Raw genomic sequence first — 26,321 nt, 5'->3', positions numbered from 1 at the left:
CCCTCCCTACCCTCTCCCCGCTGAAAACAAACCCTCACCTAAATCCAGTTCCCCCACATTGCTGTTCATGGGCACCTAGTCCCTCTGAACCACCTGAAACCAAGCCAGCAACTCAATTTAGAGGTCACTCAGCTTCCGCTCTGAGTTGAGGAATGTGCACTTGAACTTTAAAACAGATTCTCTTCTAGAAGGAGAGTCACTGGGCAGCATGCTTGGCAGAGTGACTGCCAGGGCGTTGTCCAGGGTAAATATTAATGACCAGATAGCTGGGCATGGGATGTTCATGTACTTCGGGAGGAGGCCAGAGCATTGAGGGCCAGTGCAATTCTCCCTGTTAACAGGCATTCAGAATGTGTGACAGACAGGTGGGCCCCCAGGCTGAACATGGAGACCCTTAGGGAGATGGTGTCACCAGAATGGGACGTGGGGATGTGTGTCCCTCTGGTCCATGAGATCCATGTGGTTGTGCACCAGACACACTGTTTCACAGGAGGTCAGAGATTTCAACAAAGGAGCCCAGAAAGAGGCATGGCAGGAGGATGTACCTACCACTGGGGGCCATCTTGAGAAGGCCAAGTGTGGGTTTTGAAGCAAAACCAAAGGTCTGTGTTCCCTTCCAGAATGATGCCTATGAGGTACAGTCTGGGCCTTTTCCTGAAAGTTCCTGCCACCATGTGTGCATTTGCTTGTCCAGAGCAAAACTGTCACCCTGAGCAAGTGGCTACTCCAATCTACCCTCGCCCTCATCCCCAGGGCCAGGCCGTGACTTGGCTTCTCCCCTTGAACTCCTGGACCACAGAGAACTTCCCTCTGCTGTGATGAGAGACCCAAGGGTGACTCCTGGGCTGGGTTCCTCTGAGATTCGCCTAGTTACCTCCTCCCCCAGTTACCTCCTCCCCTGGTTCTGCCAGCTGTGTTGCAGGGAAAAAATGGGGCACAAGAGGATGATCACATTCCGGGTCTCAGGTGAGTCCCAGGGATGGGCCACTAAGTGAGGATCCTTGGCTTCACTCAGGAAGGAATTCAAGAGCAAGCCCAAGTAGAGTGAAAGTGGATTTCTTTAGAGAGATACACATTCCATAGACAGAATGCAGTCCAACTCAGAAAGTGAGAGCAACCAGGACCACATCGTTTTGATTTCTATAGCTTTGCAATGTGAGTTCTCCAATTTTGTTTTGACTATTCAAGGCCTTTTAAAATTCCATATGAATTTTAGAATCAGCTTATCCATTTCCGCAAAAAAGGCAGCTCATATTTTTATAGGAATTGTATTGAATCTGTAGATAAATTTGCAGAGTTTTGTGACCCAACAATGTCTTGCAATCCATGAATATGGGATGTCTTTCACCTTATTTAGATGTTTAATTTCTCTCAACAAAGTTTTGTACTTCTCAGTGTACAACTTACACTTTATCAGGTTGAACAGTTCTCTTCTGTTCCTAGTTTGTTGAATGTTTTTTATCAGGAAAAGGTGTTTTTACAGCTAAAAATTAGAAAAGTCCTCTGTATTTGACTTGGTATAATTATGTGAGACCAAATCATAATAACCTTTATTATTCATATTAAAAACCCATTCTAGGGCTTCCTAGGTGGTGCAGTGGTTGAGAATCCGCCTGCCAATGCAGAGGACACGGGTTTGATCCCTGCTCCAGGAAGATCCCACATGCCACGGAGCAACTAAGCCCGTGCGCCAAAAAAATAAAAAATAAAAAATAAAAACCCATTCTTCATAGTAGGCTTTGTTAACTCAGCTTTTCTTAACTTTTTTTTTTTTGGCTGCATCACATGGCTTGTGGGATCTTAGTTCCCCTACCAGGGCTCGAACCCGGGCCACCAGCAATGGAAGTGAAAAGTCGTAACCACTGAAAGAATCCACCTTCCAATGCAGGGGATGTGGGTTCCATCTCTGGTTGGGGAACTAAGATCCCACATGCCAAGGAGCAACTAAGCCAGTGCACCACAACTACTGAGCTTATGCACCTCAACTAGAGAGCCCTCATGACACAAACTACAGAGCCCACTCGCTCAAGTCTGTGTGCCACAACTGGAGAAGAGAAAACCTGCATGCCACAACTAGAGAGAAGCACGTGTGCTGCAACGAAAGATCCTGCATGCCTCAATGAAGATCCTGCGTGCTGCAACTAAGACCCGATGCAGCCAATAAATAAATAAGTATTAAAAAAGGAAAAGAGTCCTAACCACTGGACTGTCAGGGAATTCCCTCCTTGACTTTTTTTTTTTTTTTGGCTGCATTGGGTCTTCGTTGCTGCATGCAGGCTTTTTGATGGCTTCTCTTGTTGCAGACCATGGGCTCTAGGCAAGCAGTCTTCAGTAGTTGCAGTGAGTAGGCTCAGTAGTTGTGGTGCATAGGCTTAGTCCCTCCATGGCAAGTGGGATCTTCCCGGAAACATGGCTCGAATCCGTGTCCCCTGTATTGGCAGGCGGATTCTTAACCACTGCACCACCAGGGAAGTCCCAGAAGCATACAGTTTTGATTTGTTTACCAAGTATCTTGCATTCAAAAATCTCATCTTGGGACTTTCCTGGTGGTGAACTGATTAAGAATCTGCCTGCCAATGCAGGGGACAGAGGTTCGATCCCTGGTCCGGGGAGATCCCACATGCCAAGGAGCAACTAAGCCTGAGTGCTATGACTAACTGAGCCTGCACTCTACAGCCTGCGAGCCGCAACTATTGAGCCCACAGGATGCAACTACTAAAGCCCGCGCACCACAACAAAAGAAGCCAACGCAATGAGAAGCCCATGCACTGCAACAAAGAGTAGCCCCCACTTGCCACAACTAGAGAAAGCCCATGAGCAGCAACAAAGACCGAATGCAGCTAAACCTAAAGGAGTAGATATTTTAAAAAAAACCCAAAACTGTACACTTTTATTGCTGCTTTTACTAGAGATATTTTTAAATTGCCTTGTAATGTGTTAAGTACATAAGGTATATAAAGGACGCTGATCTTAAGTATAAAAATATAAATTTGTATACACCCATGTGAACACCACTGGATCCTGATGTAGAACCTGTCAGCACCCCACAATGGTCTTTCTTCCTGGTCTGTACTATCCCAGGAGGTGACTACTATTTTGACTCCTATCACTACAAATTATAAATTAGTTTTGCCTGTTTTTGAACTTTGTATAATTGGAATCATACAGGCATTTGTGTCTAATTTCTTTCAGTCAGCATATCTGCAAGTTATTCAAGTTGTTGGAAGTAACGGTAGCTCAATCTTTTCACAAAGTTTTTAATGAGCTAACACCAGTTGGTCACAGTTTGAAAAGGCTGTGCATTTGTCTAAGAGACCAGAAAAACGAGGGCCAGCAAAGCCCAGAGCTCTCCAGTACTGAGCCAATACACCCTGTGAATCTCTACCAAGGCAGTTGAATCCTCAGCCAGAATGGCAGCTACCTTGCCCATGTGTCACCCACTTCCCATCCCACATGCTAGGCAGACAACATGAATTTTTTTTTTTCTTTTTGGCTGCACTGCATGGCATGTGGGATCCTAGTTAGCTGACCAGGGATTGAACCTGCACCCCCTGCACTGAAAGTGCAGAGTCTTAACCGCTGGACCACCAGGGAAGACCCCAGACATCATGAATTGATCTCAGAACATTTTTGCAAGGTGTCCTGAGGCAGACTCAGAATTATTCTCAACCCAGTAATCTGAATGACCCACACCAATTAATTGGTGTTGGTACTAAAGATTAAATCTGAATCATATCCCCAAGATGTTATTCTGGGCTCCCAGAGTTATGACATGAGGGACTGTGCTATCATCCATGGTTTACCCCAAGGCAATATGAGACTGGTGGTGGTGAGGTCTACAGAGTCTGCCTGTTCATATATTCTATTGGGTCATGGCTCAAACCCAGCAAATGTTTTGCTACCTGTGTGCCTGGTTGCAGCATAACTTAGCTAAGAGGGGAGAGGCAGATTACTTAGCTATGGAAGGGTTGCTGTACCCATTAGAGCGCTTGATGGATGCCACCTTGGTTTTGTTTTTTATTTTGATAAAAACATTGCAATGTCTCAATTACAAAACAAACCTAGTGTGATTTATGTTTCACAATTTATGCTGCTGTGAATTCTTGACAGTTCTATCATGTCTCTCACATTTCAAAAATTTCTCCCAACCTAGAAAGTTGGGTGAAATGAACTCTCTCATCCTCTGGGAATAGTTACCTGTAGGTGCAGGCTGGGGTTGTGGCAGATTACAACAACAACAACAATGACAAGGACAACATTCAAGGCATGCTTTTGTCTATGTGTAGGTAATAGTCTGGGGAGGAGACGAGACTCATGCATGTGAAATAATAGAGGAAAAGTTCCATTAAGCTCTCATTTATTTGAAACTCTGTTCCTAAGCAACAGAGTCTAGGAAGGGATAAAAAAGAAGCCAAGTTTTTCTTCATTGGAGAGAACTTCAGAACTGGTTTGCTTAGAACTGGTTTACTCTTTGTTTTCATGCAAGGCTAACAAAGGCAAAAGATTGGAAGCAGCGAATTAGATTAATGAGTTTGGGGGAAATATTGGCTACTAGACACAGTCTCACTGCTAATAGATGGAGAAGTGATTCTTGACAGCAAAAGACAAGGGGAAACAATGAAATGTGACTCTACAACCAGTTGGCCGTTTGTAATGCAGGGGCAAAAATTTCTTCAATACTTCTGCTACTTTTGAAAGTCCTGAGTCTTCTGGTTTAATTGCTATTGTGCATATGATGACAGAATAAAATATACATTTCTGAGCAGCTACTGTGCTAGACCTATGCTAAGTAAGCACCTTACGTCCCTTATCTCACACAAGGTTGGAGGTGGTCCTGTTGTTATCTCCAGTTTACAGTTTTGGAAAGGGAAGCACACAGAGTAGGTGGAAGTAACTTACCCACGTAAGTATTCAAGGTGGGTTTTGAACCTTTGCAGCCTAGCTTTGCTGTTAGCCTCTACTAGGTTTCGAGGAACCTGTTAGGTGAATAAAGAGTAGAAAGGCATTGCAGGTAGAGGAAAAGCATATGAGAAGACACGGCTAGTAAGTTAAGCTAGTCAGTCACTCAATTTCTCTGTCTTGGTTACTCCCCTACAAAATAGAAACAGTATTATCTCTCATAGGCTTGTGAGAACTAAATGTGATAATGCATGTAAAGCACTTTTCACAGTGCCTGGATCACAGAATGGGCATATCGTTAGTTACTGTTTTATAAAATACTCTTACTTCTCTTCCTGCTCTTCTACCCATACAGAGCTGGTTCCAAGGAGACTACATTTCCCAGCATGCCATCTTGTCCTTTGACCCTAGTTGACCAAAAAGACGCGCCGCCGTGGGCCTTAAGCCGGAAGACTATAGCCTCCCGGCATGCAGCGCGCCTCTCTGCGTTAGATTTGAGGCACGGCCGGCGCGTTGCCCAACGGGAGTTGTAGTCAGAGGCGTGTTTCCCTGACGCCGGCCGGGCCAGGCGTGGGGGCCTGTGGGAGGTGGCGCGGCCGGGCCCAGCTGCGGGGCGGAGGTGGCGGAGAGGCCTGCAGTGGCAGGGAGCGGCGGGGCGGGGAGCGGGCGCCGGAGCCGAGCGGGCGGCGCAGGCCGGCGCGGCGAGCAGCAACCATGTCGGTGTTCGGGAAGCTGTTCGGGGCTGGAGGGGGTAAGGCCGGCAAGGGCGGCCCGACCCCCCAGGAGGCCATCCAGAGGCTTCGGGACACGGAGGAGATGTTAAGTAAGAAGCAGGAATTCCTGGAGAAGAAGATCGAACAGGAGCTGACGGCCGCCAAGAAGCACGGCACCAAAAACAAGCGCGGTGAGTCGGCCCAGCTCCCCCAGACTCCCCTGGCCCGGACTCCACCGTCGTCAGACTTGCCCCAGTGTTTGCTCGGATCCTGGAACTCTCATCCCGTCAGACTCCCTCCCTTGCCTTTCCTGGTCTGGGACCCCTCCCCGTCTGGCTCCTTTCAGTGTCTCCCGGAGCCTCGGACTCCTCCGTCGTCAGACTGTCATTCCAGCTCTCTCGTCTCAGGCTTTCCCTATTCTGCCAGGCCCCTTCGAACCTAATTTCACAGCACTTCTTCCTTCGCCCTCACTCTAGTCCTTTCTCTTCTGCCTTTTCTCCTCCCTCTGGCCTGCCCTTACCCACTTTCCCAGATACTGCCGCCGCCTCCTTGGCTCATTTCTGCCTTCCATCCTAACACTCGTGCCCTTCCTGGTCCCACCCCCACCCTCTCCCGACCCGTCTGTGGAGTCCATACGCTGTCCCTGGCCTCTCCCCATCCCCCTGACTCAGAATTCTTCTTAAGAAGCCGCCTGAATGGAGAGAAAAGGGGATGGGGAGACGAGACCCCCTGGTTCCGGCTCTGTTCATTTGCTGAGTGAACTTGAGCAAGTTACTTTTCTTCTTGAGCCTCATTTTCCCCATCCATCAGGCGGGGTTTGGCCTCCATGAGGCCTAAGGTGCCTTCCAGCTCTGTGATTCACTTCTTGTTGCCTTATCAGAGTTTCACGTAGCTCAAGCCTTCACCCGGTGACTCACCGCTTCCCGATCCCTGTGTACCAGCATTAAGGATTCCATTCCTCCATTGGCCCCGACTCCTCCCCCAGCCCCCACTACTGTGGTTCAGGGCGGGGATATTGAACTCTGAGGCTCTTTACTTACTGTTGTATGGCTTTCTGGGCAAGTGCTTTGCATTCTTTTTAAGTGAGGCGAATGTGAAAATGCTTTAATAACTGTAAAGCAATTTAGGAATATTTGATTTTTCTCATTTTTATGGCAATGTGAGAGTGAGCCATAGCGTGACAGCCCTCTCCCTGAGAAAGGTGAGAGGTGTTTAGGAGCTCTGCAAACAAGTGTTTAACTGAGAAGTCTGCAAGTCACTAGCTGTGTGACCTTGAGCTAGTTGAATTTACCTCTGAAAGGAAGATCATGGATTTACAGTGCCCAGCATATAGTAGGGGTTAAATAGATGTTTCTTCATTGTAACAAATAACCCATCCTGAGGATGCTCCATTGCTGATAGTCAACGGGTATTCTGGAAATTCTTTTGGGGGGCTTACTGCATGCACTGTATTCACAGGGTGAACAGAACACAGCTTCCACCTTAATGAGGGGGAAGACAGGAAATGAAAATATTGTCTAGTGGTGAAAAGAGCTAAAATAAAAATCAGATGGGGAGTGATGGGGTGGGAAGGGGTGCCACTTTAGATGGGGTGGTCAGGGAAGTCCTCTTTGAAAAGGCCAAGTTTGAACTAAACCTTGAGAAGTTACCAGCTCTGTAGAAATCTGGGGGAGAAGCCTTCCAGGCAAGCAGACAGCATAGGAAAAGGCCCAGAGGTTGGCCTCTTTTAAGAAACAGAAAACCTCTGTTTCCAGAATGTAGTGATTGAAGAGGAGTGGTATATAATAAGTGGGTGTGGAGTGGACTTTGAACTTCTGGTAAAGAGTTTAGATTTTATTCCAAGTGGATGGAAAACTGTTGGAGGGTGTTATGTGTATCCTTATCATTCATATAGTTTTTGTTTTTTTTTTCCAGTGTTTTTTCTTTTTTTTTTTTATAAATTTATTTATTTATTAATTTTATTGGCTGTGTTGGGTCTTCGTTGCTGCACACGGGTTTTCTCTAGTTGCGGTGAGCGGGGGCTACTCTTCATTGTGCTGTGCGGGCTTCTCATTGCAGTGGCCTCTCGTTGCAGAGCACAGGCTCTAGGCGCATGGACTTCAGTAGTTGCAGCACATGGGCTCAATAGTTGTGGCTCATGGGCTCTAGAGCGCAGGCTCAATAGTTGTGGCGCACAGGCTTTGTTGTTCTGCAGCATGTGGTATCTTCCTGGGGTAGGGATCGAACCCGTGTCCCCTGCATTGGCAGGCGAATTCTTACCCACTGTGCCACCTAGGAAGTCCCCTCATTCATATAGTTTTAAAAACACCATCTGGTCTCTCTTGGGAAAGTAGACCTGTGGGGGGTGAGAATGGGAGCGGGGAGACCAGAGAGGACAGAGGCAGCCATGGCCATGCATTTGTGGCCTGGACTCCAGTTGTAGCTCTGCAGATGAGAGCAGGGTTAGATTTTGCTGTCTCTGGCGTTTTTCTTTGATGACTCTCCCTCAGTCAGGATCCTCTGTTGTTCACAGAGGTAATTAGAGTCAGTGTTTTGACCAGTCTGCATTTGGAGAATGCTTTGCCCATTGCCGAGTGGAGGAGGGCATCAGTTTACATCATCTCCCATCTGAGAGGGCCGTTCTCCTGGGGTCTTTTGGTCTGGAGCTAGTTTTGTCTCTGCAGTTCTAGAGGTGATTGAATTGGCTTTCAGGAGGCTTGGAGAGAGGCTGCCAGCAGGCTATGGAGGACCAGTCTCAGCTAGTTGTAGTAACTTTTTGGAAAGCAGTGTGTCTTCTTGAGTTTACCTGAGAGGACAGAAGCTACTGCCCTTCTTTTTAGTGTCCTCTGGGGGAAGGTCTTATTTGCTTATAGGGCTAGTGCTATTAAGATGTTAACACCACAACATACCATTCATTTAGTCACTGACTCGAACTGTGCTGGGACTTGGAGGATTCGACATGAAAATACACTGTGTCTGCCCTCCAGGGACTCAGGATTAGAAGTGTGTGTGTGGTGTTTTGTTTTTTGATTTTTGTTTGTTTGTTGAGTTTGTGTGTGAGAGAGAGAGAGAAAGAGGGAGGACCAGGAGGAGAAGGAGGAGGAGGGGGGCGGAAAGAGGGAAGGGGGAGGAGGGAAGGAAACATACCAGTTAGCGCTGAAACATGTGTATACACTGGGCTCTGACTGCAGAGAAGATTCTTGTCTGAGGGGGAAAGGGCAAAGGCGGCTTGGCTGAGGAGGGAGAAGTGAGGTAGGTCAGCAAAGAGTTTGGGGAGCCCCGAGTGAGAGCATCTCCTGGTGAGAGTCTGTGGGGCAGGACAGCAGATGGGTAACACTGGGGAGTGACCTATAGCCTTTAGACTTTGACCTGGAGGTGGTGAGGAGCATTGGCTGTCTTAAAGAAGAAGAGACAGGTCAGCTTGGATTTCTGAAAGAGTACTGCAGCTGTAGCAATAAAGGAAGGAGTATCAGCTGACCAGGAAAGGATTGGAGGCAGAAATCCAGTAGGGGATAAGGGTAGAATCTCATGGACAATGCATTTGAGTTGTAACTTTGTGTGTCTTGGGCAGGTTACTCTGTACCTCAGATTCCTCCTCTATAAATAGGGGTACTAGAATCTACCTTACTGGATTAAATTATGTTATGCATGCAAAGCTCTTAGCAGAATGCCTGTCATATGGTAAGTGATAAGTAAATGGTTGCCATTGTCATTATGACAAGGAGACGCTTCAGGTGGGAACAAACGGCTTAGAGTAGAAGCATGGAAAGCTAGACGAGAAGTCATAAGTATCAGAGACATTTCTGAAGGAGAATCAGAAGGAGGTTGGTGATTGATCAGAATTGTTGGCAAGATGAAGGAGAGGGAGAAGTTGAAGACAATTCCCAAGTTTTCAGCTTGGACAATGGGCGGATGGTGATGCCATTAATCAAGTTTGGAAACACAGAGGAGGAGCAATATTTCATAATTGTGAGTCCTTTGAAGTTTGTAAAACTCCTTTTTTTCATATGAGTCTCAGGATATCCACTGAAACTTTGAGCTCCATGAGGCAGGATGTGATAGTCATGTCCATTGCTGTGTCCCCCGTACCTCGCAAGGTGCTGGCATGTAGTTAATGCTCAGTAAGTATTTATTAAATGAATGCAAACAGTCTTGGGGGTATGTTCTGTTATTCCCATTGTCTGGAGAGGAAAATGAGGCTGGAGAGAGGATGTAACTTGACTCAGACCAGTTCTTCTGGTGACTTTGGGCATCGTGTGTTCTGTCTACTCCCATGACGACTGAAGGCATCATCATGACCTTTGTCATCGCTGAGATCATTAAATACCCACCTGTGCAAGGTGTGGTGCTGAGTCGGGGAAAAAGAAGTGAGACAGGACTGGGCCCTGCCCTGTGAATGGTGTAACCAAATGTGGATGCTATTTTTGTGAGGTAGATGTTACCAAGATGATAAATTGTCCTTTGAAACAGACCTCTTCAGCTCAAATAGATTATTTGCATCAGGTGGGTGTGTTCCAGGCAGTGGTTTCAGTTAGGGGCCTAGAGCAAAATTTGGATTGCATATTTTTTCCAAGTTTCTTTTCATTTCCTTTAGTCATGTATTCATTCTTTTTTTTTTTTAATTTTTTATTTATTGGCTGCATTGGGTCTTCGTTGCTGTGTGCAGGCTTTGTATAGTTGCGGAGAGTGGGGGCTACTAATTGTGGTGACTTCTGTTGTTGCAGAGCACAGGCTGTAGGTGCTCGGGCTTCAGTAGTTGCAGCACGTGGGCTCCATAGTTGTGGCTTGAGGGCGCTAGAGTGCAGGCTCAGTAGTTGTGGCATACGGGCTTAGTTGCTCTGCAGCATGTGGGATCTTCCCAGACCAGGGCTCAAACCCATGTCGCCTGCATTGGCAGGCAGATTCTTAACCACTGCGCCGCCAGGGAAGCCCCCATGTATTCATTCTTAAGCATGTGGCAGGCTCTTAAACTGTGTTCTAGGTCCCATGCTCAGTACTGGGAGCTTAGTGCTAGGAATATAGAGAAACCAGACACAGGCCCTGCCATCCAAGGCACTTAAATATTGTCATTTTTCCTTTTCTGTCAAGTAGAAATAATATTCATCTCACATAACTGTGGTGAGGATTAGCTAAGATAATATTCAATATATGGAAGAGTGTGGCACATTGTGGATATTGAATAAGTATACTTTTTTCCTTTTCTGATAAAATTATTATTGATCAAACTTCTTTGGTTTGATTGTCAAATGGAAAACTTTTTCACTGAGAACTAGATGGGAACCAGGATTGCAGTATAGTTGAACTGACACAAATATCCCCAGGTTAGGTCTTTTTTGGTACCTTTCCAAACAGTGCCTGGTTGGTTTTCTCCTTAAGAAAGATGATCCTATATCAAAGATTATTTTCGTCTTAAGGCATTGTAACTAGTTATGAAATATCTACCCTGGGTGGTTCAGATTTCCCTGTTTTCCCATTTTAATAAAGATGAAACCAGGTTGTAGAAAGGATCATATTTTAGTTTAACAAGAGAATTGTATGAGATTGGGAAATGGAGATTGGCTGTCTCACCCTATGCTGGTATATTTCTGTTGGATTTATGGATGCAAATCAGTTCATTTACAGGTTAATTTAGGTTCAGTTGAAAATGTCTGATGGATGCAGAGAGGCCAGACGCTCATGGGAAATATATCTTCATTAAGTCCTGCTCATTGCTGGAGCCAGGGTGGCTCTCTCATGTTTAATAAAGTTGCTCTAAAACGTTAGCACATGGGAAGACATCTTAATAAGTTAAATTTATAGTGAACATGGCTTTTTGGTTCTTTGCAGTCAAAGGTGTCAGGTTGAAAAGCACAGCATCTTAATGGTGCGTGTGCCAGCAGGATCTCCTGTTCCAGAGGCCCAGGGATGGAAAACTCGAAACCCACCCTGGGAACTGAGCAATGAGGATTTCCCTTGGTGATGCTTAAGTTTCTTGTTTAAAGAGATGGTTGGCCAGATTGGCTTTGGTTTACTTCTTAAGACAGATGGAGTGTCAGAGAGGCCTTATGCGTTCACTCTCCAAACATGCTGGCACCTTTGATTCAAATTACAAAATCTTTTTTTTTGCCCCATTTGGCAGGAAGATTAAATATTTTTAAGTGCCTGCCAGTAGGTTTCTAATGTGTTTTGAAATTCAAGATAGATTTTGTTTGGAAGTTTAGCCTAATATGAGGACCTTTGAGCTAGAATGTTTTGCTCAGGGAAGTTCTGAGTTGTCCTGAGTTGGGTCTGAGTGTGGAGAGGGAGGTTCTTGAGAAGAGCCTGTGAAGATGTGTGTGAGCTGTACACCTCTGGGGCAGAAAGCCAGGACCTGATTTGTTTACAGTGGTCTAGAGCCCTGAGATGGAGCTAAGGCCTACTGGGAGGAGGGGGCGGAGTTCTTGGGGTCTTGAGGGATTCCTTGGGTAGGAAAGGTTTGTGAAAACTCAGTCCTCTTGCTCTGTCACTGTCTTTAAAAAAGAAGAGAGGATATCTAAAAACAACAACTTTATATTGGTCACTTTGAGGATGGATGGTTATAATTAGAAGGAACATTTGAGCATAGCAACAGGAAACAACAACAGACCTAGCTGGATATAGTTCTGGCCTGTTTTTAAGGTGTTTGGCTTAAGTCAGCAGACGTTTGTTGAGTTCTTTCTAGGAGGAAGGCAGCGTGATGGTGTAGGTAGAAGATTCCCAGTCTGAGTGCCAGCTTCACCTCTCACCAGCAATACCTTGGCAGTTAGCTGCTCTGAGTCTGTTTCCCCATCTGTAAACAGGGAGTGATGACAATACTTCTTAGGGTTCTTGTGAAGATACGGAATAAGGTGATATGTATGAAATGCCTAGAAGAGTGCCTGGCACAGAGGAGGTATGTGAATGTTTCCTTGGTTTCCCAGGTACAGTCTTAGGCACAATAAGGAATGTAAAGATGGGTAAGACACTACAAGGGCTCACAGTTCAGTGAAGACGACACACACATGTACAGGTAACTGATAAAAGGCAATCCGTGTACAAATGAGGTATCAGAGGAATATACATTCTGAGGGGTGGCAGGTTCATCTCACCCAGTCAGCGGTCCAGTGCGCACATTCCCTTTGCAGTATTCCTGCCAAGTGATTAACCTCTGATTGAACCTCTCTGCTGATAGGATTTGTATTAGGTGCTCTATCCTCCCATGCTGCAACATAGGCTGTCTTTGGACAGCTGTGGGTATAAAATCACCTTTCTTGTTTGGAACTGAGACCTGTCTTACTGTTGCGCCGACCTCTGGTACAGGCTGGGGTGGTAGCTCTATAGGGAAGCAGCTTGGGCTGGTGGAAAGAAGGTCGGATCTAGAGTTAGAAGGTTTAAGGGCACATCCCAGCTCTGACTCTAGACAATGGTGAACTGTTTTCTTCAGCTGGAAAACAGGTTGCTAATTCTGCCTCTTGGGGCCACAGAAAACAGGTCTAATCCCCCTGTGGGAAGATAGATCAAGGAAAGTGAGGCTTACATCTCAACCTACACTTCTCTAGGACAGGTCGTCTCTTTTCCACAGACTGTTCCTTGCCTGGTGTTTTTGTTCTTTCCTTGTTACCCTCCTCTGGGTGGGCTCTTGTTCATCCGTGTTGCTATTAAGGTGTGGGGTAGGCAGAGCTGACCCCTCTGAATATGCTGGCTGAGATCTGAGCAGCGCAGCCCAGAACATGCAGGACTAGCCATTTGTGAGGAATTAACTTGGTTCTGTGTGCTGTATGGCCCTGATAATTCCCATATCACTGAGACAGGTTTGTTTGTTTTTTTTTAAACAATTACACTTTCCTGTGGCCTTTCATTAGTGAAGAAGCGAACATCTAGGAGCCCCTAAAGTTTGTTTGGTCTTTCTTAAGGAGTCTTACTGAAGGATTGAATGATTTAAGTTCTTAACAAGAACATCTGGCTGGCTTTTGATTCTCCCATAGCTTCTATTTCTAGCTTTCCCTCCTCTCTCTTTCTTACATGGCAGAGCTGGTAGGAGGGCTTATTTGAGGGATGCAGGAAAGCTATACATCTTCATGGTCGTGGATGTTTAGCTCAAAAGGTTAGTGGTATGGTATAGTAGAACAGGCTCTGGGTTTGGGATCAGAAGACCTGAGTTCACGTTCCAGCTCTGCTCGCTAGTGGAAGTCTCCTCTTGTCTCTGAGCATCAGCTTCTTCAGCTGCAAAAACAGGACACAATATTTACTGTACAGCTTTGCTGCTCATGCAGAGAACAAAGAGGTGGTTGCCAGAGGGCAGGGGTGTGGGGGCATGAGTGAAATAGGTGAGGGAGATTAAGAGGTACAAACTTTTCGTTATAAAAATAAATGAGTCAGTAAGAGGAAATGTACAGCGTGGGCAATACAGTCAGTAATACTGTAATAACTTGGCATAGTGACAGGTGATAGCTAGGCTTATCACCGTGATCATTTTGTAACATACAGAAATATTGTCATTGTGTGCCCCTGAAACTAACATAGTGTTGTAGGTCAATTATACTTCAATTACAAAAACAAAAAAACAACACAGCTTTGTAAATTAACTATACTTCAATTTTAAACAAGCTTAGAAACAACAGCAATAACAACAGCAAAACTTTGCTACTCCAAGTGTGGTCTGTGTGAACATTGTGAAATTGTTAGAAATGCAGACTCTCAAGCCCCACCCAGACTTCCTGAAGCAGAACCTGCATTTCTGTGAGATCTCCAGGTAGTTTGTATGCACATTAAAGAGACACCTCTCTATAGTTGTTGTAGGGATTACATGAGCATGTTGGGCATTTTTCCGGTGTCCATGCCAGTAGTCTTTCTTTCCCAGACACTCAGTGATCCTGTCTACCTGGCTAATTTGCTCCCTCATTTTGCGGCTCAGAGATTAAACTCTTATACAGCTCAGCCTGTTCCCGAATACCTTCAGTAATCTGATGAGGCCACAGAATGGTTGGAGGATTCAGTGGAAGTCGGCCTTCCTTCCCTGGAAAAAGAACTTGAACACATGTCCTGCTGATGGGGTAGCAGCCTTCTTCATGAAAGAAGCCAGCCATCTAGATAACTGATATGTATTCAGTAAAGCTGTCGGTCATGAGGACCCATTGGATGTCAGGCACCAGCAACTCCGGTGATAAGTTAGGGGTAGTTCCATCCTCAGGGAGCACCACTGCCTGGTGGGGGTCCAGTTGGTGAAGAAAGAATTTTCACCCAGTGAGCTTGTGTAGAGTGCCATGAGGACCCCAGGTGACGAGGAGATAACTCTACCTGGAGTGAGCTAGGAAATGAATTTTTTAAAGTCATATCTTTTTCCACCAGGAGTTATTTTTCATTGAGTTCTGATTTCTTGGTTCAGTGGTTTTATGACTGTTTCTTGTTCTGTTTATATGGCATTGATACTGTTCTGATCCACCAGTTTTCTGCATCAGGAGGAACAGATGTTCTCTGAGTGCCTGTTCTGTGTTAGGAGCCATCTGAGATGCCATGTGGATTTCCAGGCAGTGAAAAAGACACAGCCTGGCTCAGTGGATCCTACCATTGGACAGATCGGTGGCTCTGTCAGAGAAGAAAGTTATTCTGACTAAATAGCCCATACATTTTCTGTCTGGAGTCTTAGAACCATCCTAGCTAAAGTGCTTCTTTCAGGAGCTTATGGATAAAGTAAAACTAGAAAATGCCAGGAGTCTCTCAGCTAGGGAAAAGAGAGTGAGGTGAGATGATGAAACAGGAAATTCTGTCATGAAACTTGCCGTTTGATTCTATAAAATGACATTTTTCTGGATTTTAAGGTGATAGTGAATTTTTTTTTTTGTTTTTTTTGTTTTTGTTTCTTTTTTTAGGCGCACAGGCTTAGTTGCTCTGTGGCATGTGGAATCTTCCCAGGGCAGGGCTCGAACCCGTGTCCCCTGCATTGGCAGGCAGATTCTTTACCACTGCGCCACCTAGGAAGTCCGATAGTGAATTTTTGAGCAGGATTCTTAATTGGGTTAAAACCCAGCAAAGAGCTTTGTCATCTCTTTTTCACCCTCAAAGCAAAACAAACAAACACACAACCACCCCTCCCCCCCAAAATAAAAACAAAACAAAGAACCCCAACATCAAGCACCAGGTTGCTTAGGATGCTTGGCCTGGAGCTTGGCACAACCTGCTGAGGAAAGTCTTCTCCCGTTGAACAATCAGGGCAGTTGAGTTTGCTGGGAGCCACATGGCTCTGTGAGTCCCAAAGCAGGAGTTCAGACAGTCACCCAATCAGGGTTTCCTGCTGAAGTGTGAGGCCCTGCCTTACAATCCTACTCTTTAGAGGCCCAACTCCCTTTGGGGGGTAACCTCGGACAGCAGTAATTAAAGTCCAAAATTGGCCCGAAGTGCCACCCACTAGAACACCCTAAATGTAGCTTGGTGGAGGTTTGAATTTGGGAGATTTGTCCCAGGTTAAGGTTGGGGATGACAATGTGATCTTTCAAATTAAACCTTAAAGGAGCAGGCAGCTGTGGTGTTGGGTGGGGTGAGGTGGGGGTTAGGTGTAAGCACTTCAGGTGTGGTATATGACACCACCTCAGCTCTAGAGTTACAACTGAGAGTTGCAGAAAAACTTTTGCTCTCATCTAGCTGTGTGGAGTAAAGAGTAGAGTGTGTTTGAGGGAAGGGGTTTTGAAACAAATTTGGATATTGTGCACTGTTTTGGGACTCTGATGTTGAGATCCCAAATCTTTTTGGTCTTAGTGCTGCATAGATGGACATTTTTATTTCATTTTTCATTTCAGATCGTCTATTTTGTTTTTGTTTTAATTATTTATTGGCTTTGTGGGCTTTCTCTAGTTGCGGTGAGTGGGGACTACTCTTTGTTGTGGTGCGCGGGCGTCTCGTTGCGGTGGCTTCTCTTGTTGTGGGGCACGGGCTCTAGGCACGCGGGCTTCAGTAGTTGTGACGCACTGTCTTAGTTGCTCCACAGCATGTGGGTTCTTCCCGGACCAGGGATCGAACCCGTGTCCCTCATATTGGCGGGCAGATTCCCAACCACTGAGCCACAAGGGAAGCCCTCAGATGGTCTATTTTAAAAGAAGGCTGCTAGAAACTTTTGCTTCATTCATGTACCCATTTGATAAATATATATATTAACTTGAGCTGTGTGCCAGATACTGTCCTCGTTTATGGGGTAAATGCAGACGGAGACAGGTCGTTGCCTCCGAGGAGCTCACCATTTAGCTAGAGTGAAAGACAAGTAAACATATAATCTAGATACAGTATGATCTGTTCTAGAAGTATATTCAGACTTCAGAGTACAGGATATGCAGTGGAGGGAGTCAGAACAGCTCTGTGTGTGTGTGTGTTAACTTGAATCTGTGTTTTGTTAAATAGTTGTTTTGGAGAGTAGTAGGATGTTAAAGCAGTAGGGAACTCGAAAATGTATGAGTGCTTGAAACTTTGAATTAATAGGAAAAGTTTTGAGATAGAAAAACCAGAAACATGGGAATATATGCAGTACTTTAAAAAAGTACTGTATTTGGAAAAAAAAAAGTACTGTGTTTGAATCAGAAGCCCCTTTGGCGGGGACATAAGAATGTATAAATGTTTAACTTAGTTTAGTCATAAAATAGTTAGCTTTAGAATATTAAATTTAAAGTGCAGCTTATTCTGATAATTATTACAAATTTGCTTTACAATTGTCTTCCTACAGAAAGGAATAGGAACTAATAAACCTGAGGAGTGGGTTCTTTACTATCTGCTAAAGCAGGAACTGTAAGTTCTTTGTAATGTGTGTAAGACCTGTAATATGTATAAGATCTGATAGTTGTAAAAGCAAACATAAAACTTATACACAAATGTGTAGCCCGGCTGCTATTCTCTGCAGAGCTTTGAGGAGGTGTTGGTAATCATATGAAGCCACCTGCAAGGTTCTCCATTTGGATAAGGAGTTGATCAGCTCAGCGCCCCCAGAGTTCATTAGACTAGTTTCTTAATTTTCCATCAGCTGAATCAGTTGCTTTCACCTCTCCAGAGTGTTTTCTCTTTTTAGAGTCTTGCACAAGGGCAGTAAGTGGTTGCAGATTGCTTGGCAAGTCTGGAGTTACAAGATTTGGGTGTTGAGTTGTCGTGGGCTCTGTGGCCACATCCAAGGAGGGAGCTGGTATCAGCGTGGCATTCAGCTTGTTGCTCTTAGGAGGCAGGGCTGCGGGGCTGGCGGCTGCTGATAACCCTTCTTATGCTTATATTTTAGAGGTAGTTTTGGAAGTGTAGCGGACAAGTAGCATTATAGAAACACCTTAAGTTATTTTCATTCTAAAAAAATAGTTTGAAGCAAAAAATTTTTTTTCAGGAGAAAAGTCTTTGGAAAAATGAAAACATTCCACCCATCTTTGGGAAATACCATGCATTTTACAAACTTGATCACATTTGATTAGGTATTATTATCCCCCCCTACCCCCACCACCATTTTAGAGATAAGAAAGCTGAGGTTCAGATTACTAGAGTCACTGGGCTGACCCAGGAACCTTGGGCATCCTGAGGTGGGCTTCATCATGGTGGACTCTAGTATCTTTTGTGTTCCATGGGGCCAGGACTCCATAACTTGAGTGCTTATAAATTACCAATGGACAAAATCTTGTCATTGGAAATTAATTTTTACAATATTCCCTCCAGAGTGTGAGCACCTGTTATTCTGCAGGAGAATACTTCACATTTGTGGTGGGTTCTGTGGCTTCCAGAACACTTTCACATCCACGATCTTATTTTGAAACTCAGAGAAGCTTTTTAAGGAGGATAGGGCAAAGTGATTTTAATCCATTTTGCAGAGGAGGAAACTAAGGCTCAATGCGATGACGTGGTTTACCTAGGGCCTGAACCAAGGCTAGCCTTCACTAGGCTCCAAGTCTAGGGCTTTCCTGCCACATCGGGCACCATCTTGTCTCCGTCTTATTTATGCTCAATCTCGAAAGGCTGTGTGTCAGTAATGGGTATGGGTCGAGCTGAGGAGGACAAGGTTGCGGGTTCTTAGAGTGATTGAATCATCTTACACAGCAGGACTAGTGCCAGAGAGAAGATGGAGAGGAGGTTGTTCGGACGTGTCTGGAATGGTTTGAGAGCCTTTATTCGCTGTATGCATTCATTCACAGTCTGCTACAGCATCAGCATTGTGTATTTCCCAGCCTGGTTTCCAATTCTTTTACCGTAATAAGTTCCTTTTCTCAGTAGTCTCTAGAGCAGTGCTTCTCAGCCTCGGCACTGTTGACATTTTGGGCTGGATGATTCTTTGTGGTGGGCAGCTGTCCTGTGCATTGCAGGATGGTTAGCAGCACCCTTGGGCTCTATTCACTAGATGTCCATAGCACCCCCTGACCCCAGTTGTGACAGCCCAAAATGTCTCCAAACACTGCTAAATGTCCCCCAGGGGACAAAGGCTCCTAGGGTTGAGGACCACTAGTCTAGGTCGGGTGAAGCCACACAGGTACTGCTCTAGAGCTTCAGAGGTTAGCCTAAGGGTGAGGGATCTTAAAGAGCTGGGAGGACTTGTTAGAGTACTTTTTTAATTTTAATTTTTAAATTTATTTCATTGAAGTATAGTTGATTTACGTGTTAATTTCTGCTATACAGCAAAGTGTTTCAGTTATACATAGACATATGTTCTTTTTTGTATTCTTTTCCATTATGGTTTATCGCAGGATATTGAATATAGTTCCTGTGCTAACGGTAGGACCTTGTTGTTTATCCATTCTTTATATGATAGTTTGCATCTGCTAATCCTAAATTCCCATTCCATCCCTCTCCCACCAACCCCTCCCCCTTGGCAACCATAAGTCTGTTCTCTATGTCTGTGAGTCTGTTTCTGTTTTGTAGATAGTTCATTTGTGTCGTATTTTGGATTCCACATATAAGTGATATCATATGGTATTTGTCTTTCTCTGTCTGACTTACTTCACTTAGTGTGATAATCTCTAGGTCCATCCATGTTGCTGAAAATGGTATTATTTCATTCTTTTTTATGGCTGAGTAATATTTCATAGTATATATATACCACATCTTTATCTGTTCTTCTGTCGATGGACATTGCTTCCATGTCTTGGCTATTGTAAATAGTGCTGCTGTGAACATAGGGGTGCGTGTATCTTTTCGAATTATACTTTTGTTTGGATATATGCCCAGGAGTAGGTTTGCTGGATCATATGGCTACTCTGTTTTTAGTTTTTTGCAGAACCTCCATACTGTTTTTCATGGTGGCTGCACCAGTTTACATTCCCACCAACAACGTAGGAGGGTTCCATTTCTCCACATCCTCTCCAGCATTTGTTATTTGTAGATTTTTTTATTGATGGTCATTCTGACCATGTGAGGTAGTACCTCACGGTAGTTTTCATTTGCATTTCCTTTTAGAGTGCTTTTGATCCTAGCTTTTTGTTGTTCTGCTGAGGAAACCAAGGTCTAGAGATAGCTCAGGGCCTCCTGGCTCTGCTTTCTGGGAGTGTAACTAGTATTAGGATCCAGACCTGAATCCTTCCCACTTAGGACTCGGGCCCTCAGTCTCTTCAGGTTGGAGGACCCTCATCTAGTTTCAAAAACATTTGGTACGATCATGTGATGATAGTTGTACTTTTAGTACCCATTAATTGAGAGGGTACATTATTCCCTTCAACTAGTATGTATTGAATACCCACTATTTTGTGTCTCTATCCTAGGACGGTGTCTGACATGAATGGTAGCAGGTGGTCAGGTGGTGGTTGTTTTTGTTATTGTGTGATATACTCATCATTTAGTGCACAGGCAGTGCTGGGTTGGCACATTTACAGAGCAGTGGAGTGATAACTGTGAACCCCATGGGCTCACAACCATAGGCTGGGAACCAGTTTATGCCTTATACCATGAAATTTGGGAGAACAGCAGGCCTGAAACTCCAGGCTTTTCTTTTGGCCGGGGTGGGGGTGGGGGGTGGGGCGGGCAGAGGGGTTGCTCTCTGCACAGCTTATAGGATCTTAGTTCCCAGACCAGAATCCTGGCCCCAGCAGTGAAAGTGCCAAGTCCTAAACACTGGATTGCCAGGGAATTCCCTCCAGGCTTTTCTTGAAACCGTTAACTATCACCACACTTGAGATGGAAATCTCCACACTCTGTGGAAATAAAAAGCCAACAGGCTACCCAGAGGCCTCAGTGCAGCCCTCTCAACAGCTATACACTGGGGCATTTGTGATACAAGAAGAGGCATTTGGCTGGAAACAAGCTTTACGTTCCTAGTATTAGTTGGTAAATGGTGCATGGGTCTAACGGGAGTTTAAAATAATGGCCTTGAACTTGAGAATCTGTGTTTCCAAAGCCTCTCATCTCAAGGCACTCAGCTTCTCTGACAAGAACTATTCCTCTTATTTCAGAGATAAGAGGCAGAGAGGCCAGGCCACACAAATGGTCCCTGAAAGAGAGCCAGCTACTCCCAGGTTTAGGAGCTGGGACTCTGGTTGTCACCCCAGGATGGAGCTATTTGTTTCTCTCAGTCGATGGTGGAAAAGGAAAAGAGTTGTTAGATTAAGTTCCACCCTATTTGGCCAACATTGTGAGTGCTCGCTGTGAAAGACTCCCTGTGAGGGGACTGTAGAGGACACAGCTGAATGGGGCACAGATGAATGGGATTTGGGTCAGAGGAAGGGGTTAGGGCCATTCCAGGCAGAGGGGATTGTGGGAGCCAAAGTACTGAGATTAGCGTAGGCTGTGTATGTGAGGGAGGGGTGGGAGGATTCTGGGACGTGTGTGAGGGGTGGCGGTGGCTCAGGTGGAGTCAGAATTGGAAAGGGAAGCTGTGGCTTCCCAGAGGAGGCCCTGGATGCCACGCTGAGGAATCTGTATTAGGTTGAATTCAGTGAGGCACATACCAGATGGACACATTCTGGCTAGAGAGCGGTTTGCTGGGGACCAGCAGCCATCTTTCTGCAGCACCTGGTGAGGTTTCCCATTGGTAGGCTTTCTGCCCATGATTACGTGAGGGAATGAGGTGGACGGAGGGGCTGTTTCCTTTAAGGGAAGACTCAGGGCTCACCAGCCTTTTCCTCGTTACTTCTTCCTGGTTCCCCTTCTGCTTTTTCCGAAGCCCAGCACACCCTGGGCAGCTGGGTAGAGGCAGAACAGCAGCTTTTTCTACTCTGAGAGTATCTCAGGTTACGTGCTGAAGGTGAGCAGGCAAGTAAATGTTTCCTACCTGAACTCGCCAGAGCCAGCCTCACCCATCAGTCAGCTCCTTGGCTGCCTCACCGTGTGCCTCCCACCCCCAGCGGCCTGGCTGGCTCACCCAGGTGGCTGTGCTCTTTGCTGTTACTCCGTCTTCCCTTTATGTTTATCTTCGAGCTGAGGGAGAGAGCTAGTTACTCCCTCGGCTGATGACAGGGACCTCTGTTTCTGAGGCCGTACATTTCAAGTTCAGCCTGGACTCTCCTAACCTAGTCACAAAAGTCTGAGAACTCACTCTCTTTTTCCTCCCTGTTTCCTGAGCTCCCAGCCTCCGGTTACCTTTCCTGTTCCCTGGGTGCTTGCTCCACGCAGGATGGTTGAACAGAGCCCTAGGACTCACAGCAGCCAGGTTCTAGTTCAGACTCTGTCAACTGGTATCTTTGGGCAAGTGCCTGCCCAATTCTGGGCCTTTGTTTTCCCAACAATAAAATGAGAAGGACGGATTAAGTGAATGCTAAGATTCCTTCCTGCTCCAACATTCTTTGAGTCAACAAGTGCCATATTACAGTGATCCTGCAGAGAACCAGGTGTTGCTCCAAGCAGTTTTGCTGTGTAAAAAGATGAAGTGGCTCAGCCTTCATTTTGTCTCTGAACAGCTTAGGTACATCCCTGCTCATTGTAAAAGTTGGGGAAGCCACAGACTACTTTGTAGAATGTGCTGGACGTTTTCCATTTTGATGCCCTGGTTCAGAGGCCAGAGCTGAATAATAGTTTTTAGCTGCTCCCCTGAGCCTCCATCCAGGCGAGCAGCACAGATGCTGGAGGACCTCTCTCCTCATTTGGATCGGTAGCCTGCCTCTGACTAGACTTGCCAGACTTTTGGCAAATCAGAGCCACAGATTTCTGCTGGGGCTGAGCAGGTTCATGCCCTGCTGGACAAAAATGCAGCACTGACCAGTTAAGCATGCTGGGAGTACTTTCTTGTGGTAGGACTTGACCTCCTCACCGACCCGCCTTTGGGGCCACGGGACACAGGGGATTTGTCTCCTGTGTGAGGGGAGTGGAGAAAGGAACCAGCTACTAAGGGCTGGCCTGATTTGAGTCATTGTAATTAAATCTGCTCTTTAGGATGGCAGTTGTAGATGATGCTGGGAGTCTTGGGGAGAGCCATGGCCTTCTCTGCAAAGGCCTCCTGTGCTTAGTGTCAATCTGGCACCACCACGAGCAGCTAAGCCTCTTAGGAACATGGAAGACATTTACCCACCTGGTTCTAAATTAAGGCCTTTAAAATCTCAAGTCTCTACTAGTGCCCATTAAAACAGTTCTCTCTCTTTTATTAGCTTTCACACCACATTCTTGTCTCCTAAACAGCTCTGGAAAAATCATACAACTTGAGTTCATCTGTCCTGTACATAGAGGGAAATCCCAGGCCCAGAAAGGTCATGAAAGCCAACCTGGGACTGGAACCCATACTCCTGTCTCCTCATTCCAGTGAGTTGTGCCTCACTGCTTCTCAACAAATGCTGGGGTGGCATGTTCCCAGCCCTGCCAGAATGGTTTTGAAAATAAAATTAAGGTTGCCATGCAAGAAAGCCAGCTGACAGGAGAGAGAGAGGAGACAGCTACTATTTTAGAGGGTTGTCTTCTTTTGAGTTATAAGTGGCTGTTGGTGGTTTTGTGGGCTGCCTGGAGGATCCAAACCTCAGGGTCTTGTTGTTGTTACATTCCTGACACTCTGTGTAACCAGGCTGTCTTTCTCTACCTGGCAGGATCCTCCTATGCAAGGGGTCTGGATGATTCCTACTTCTGGCCCATTTTACAGGACTCTGGAGGGCTAGGGAGTCTATAAAGAGACCTAGGAAAGAGTTGGCATATAAATAGCAAATTTTGGTGCTTCTCAATTTTTTTTTTCTTTTCAAGTTATTGAGGTATAACTTGTTTATGGTAAAGCAGGCGGGTCTTAATTGGACCTCTTAGTGAATGTTTGCACGTGTAACCACTACCCAGATCAAGATATTGAACACTTCCAGCTCTCTAGCAGTCTTGATTTTCATAGTAGCTCAGGACTTGAGAAGAGAGTAATATTTGTTTACTCTGGCCTCTTTAAGAATCTCAGAGACCATTACATTTTCTTTATGTTACTCATTCAACATATGTTTCCTAAACACCTAGTAGTGCAGGGTTCTGTGTTGGGAGTACAGAAACAAGTACGTGTTGGCCTGTCTCAGATCACAACCCATCAGGGATTATGAATAGAATCCAAGGGAGAAAGAGAAGGGCTGTGAGAAGCAGCTTGGAGGAGAGAGGCTGGCTCTTGCTGGGACAGGAGAGGATATGTGTATTTATGTAGACCGAGAATTTTCCCCACTTCCCTCACTACCTAGAAATACAGGAAAGGGACCAGATTATGCACTTTCAACCTCTTCTCAGCCAGTCGTTTGCATTCTCAGGCCATGCTGGGAACTTGGAGAGGTGCAGGCGCAGCTGAAAACCCACATCTGTGGGGTTTGCTCAGCATTGCCTTCTCTGCTGGGAAGCAGGGGAGAGCTCGCAGTGTGGAGGAAGGCAAAACCAAGAGGCACTCCCCCCTCTTCTTTGGCCCCAGGCTCTTAGGAGCTGACTTCCCTTCTCTCTTGGGTTTTAAGACTCATAAGACCACAGTCTTCCATGAGTTAATTTTGGCCTGAATTTTTCTGCCCCCCTTGGTTGAATAGTTAAAACATGGAAATATTCTGTCTCTTAAGGGAAAACAGACCTAAGACGGACTTTTCTGATTTTTTTTCGTGTGTGAGAAACACGTTTTTGTTTCGTTTTAATTACTAATAAAGGTATATGGCTCTGGTGGGTAGGAGGCGAGAAGGCCGTTCCAAAGTAGACACAAGGTGATTCCTTTCTTTAAAGAGTCTCTTGAAGTAGTGAAGACTGGTGCCTGAGACAAGGTCAGCTTGAAGAAATAACATGCTAGAACATCTGAACATGATAAGGCTTTATCTTGGTCCATGTGTTAATAGTAGCTAGGAAAGAAAGAGGGGCAGATGCCTTAGTCTGGCTGAACCTTGTTCAGGTTACTGTATCTTGGAAGCATAAGAGACTTAGATCATCTGGATCTGTTCCCCACCCTCATTTTACAGATGGAGAAACTAAGACTTTGATTTGATCAGAGCTGGACCAGAAGCAGGTCTCATATCTGGTGGAGCACAAAGATGTTCTAGAGAAGTGAGTGCTTAGCAGAGTTTGGAAGGAAGCTTGGCTGGGAGAGAGTGGCAGTGAGGCCGTAAACGGAGTGGAAGGCACGCTGGATGGTTCCCCACAACATTTGGAGCAGGAGAGCCAGAGTGCAGAGGCAGATGGGGAAGTGAGAGTGGAGAGGCAGGGAAGGCAGCCAGTCATCTGAGGGCAGGGCCAGGGAGCCCCACAGCAAGGGGGCTTGGGGGCTGCTGTGGCCATGATAAAGGATATTAATTGGCTGGGGAATCTTTAGTGTTTATCCTACTTTTTTTTCCTGAATCTCTACTTGGGGACACTTGAGGTACATATCACTTTCCTTGATAGGAACCCTGTTTTTTGACATTCCTTTCTTTACATTCTTTTCTAAATAATCAGATTATAATCTAGCACTGTTGTGTATTGTGTGAGGAAATAGAGGTGATTTTCAGTTTCTGCTAATTCTGTGCGCTTTGGAGTTAGTCCTCCAGTTTTATTATTCTCACTTAATATATGATTATAAGCTACAGTGTTCAAGAGGGAAGACCAGAAAGCAAACTCATGCACCCACCTGGGGGGTTTTTTGGTGGTAAGTTATATGTAACATAAAATTTACCATTTAAACCATTTTTAAGTACACTATTTTATGACATTAAGTACATTCACATTTTTGTGCCTGATCTGTTTTTACTGTTTGAATTGGGGGGCGGGGGGGGCAGGATTAACCAACCATTGAGCAGAAAGGTGCTTAAATTTGAGGTCTGCCATTAAAAGAAGCTGTTTGTCCTCTTTGAGCCTGTGTCCTCATCTGTAAAATGGGAGGGATGATAGTAAGGGCTCTGGAGTCAGACAAACTGAGTTTGAATTCAGGCTCCATTACTTTCTTTTTTTTTTTTTTTTAGTGTATTTTTTTTCTTTTTTCTTTTTTTTATAAATTTATTTATTTTATTGGCTGTGTTGGGTCTTTTTTGCTTGTGTGTGGGCTTTCTTTTAGTTGTGGTGAGTGGGAGTTGCTCTTCCTTGTGGTGCACGGGCTCCTCATTGCTGTGGCTTCTCTTATTGCAGAGCACGGGCTCTAGGCACGTGGGCTTCAGTAGTTGCAGCGCATGGGCTCAATAGTTGTGGCTCATGGGCTCTAAAGCACAGGCTCAGTAGTTGTGGCGCACGGACTTAGTTGCTCCATGGCATGTGGGATCTTCCTGGGGCAGGGATCGAACCCATGTCCCCTGCATTGGCAGGCGGATTCTTAACCACTGCGCCACCTAGGAAGCCCTCCATTACTTTCTAATTGCAATCTTGAGGAAGTTACTTAGTTTTCTGAGTCTCAGTTTCCACTCTGTCCATTTTGAAGGGGAAAGGAATGAAGATTTATTGAGC

General features: G+C 45.5%; 1 protein-coding gene across 1 annotated transcript in view; it reads left to right on the top strand.

Annotated features, from left to right (window-relative positions):
* Window positions 1-5,497: 5,497 nt before the first annotated feature.
* CHMP4B (charged multivesicular body protein 4B) overlaps window positions 5,498-26,321 on the top strand; it is a 46,132-nt gene continuing 25,308 nt past the window's right edge. Inside the window, exon 1 of the mRNA XM_057703304.1 lies at window positions 5,498-5,803. Within this exon, the coding sequence (XP_057559287.1) occupies window positions 5,614-5,803 (190 nt within the window). The 5' untranslated portion in view covers window positions 5,498-5,613. The remainder of the gene's footprint in view (window positions 5,804-26,321) is intronic.

This window comes from Hippopotamus amphibius, chromosome 12 (assembly GCF_030028045.1).
Source record: "Hippopotamus amphibius kiboko isolate mHipAmp2 chromosome 12, mHipAmp2.hap2, whole genome shotgun sequence".
Classification (NCBI taxonomy): Eukaryota; Metazoa; Chordata; class Mammalia; order Artiodactyla; family Hippopotamidae; genus Hippopotamus; species Hippopotamus amphibius.
This window is presented reverse-complemented; position numbering and strand designations above follow the sequence as displayed.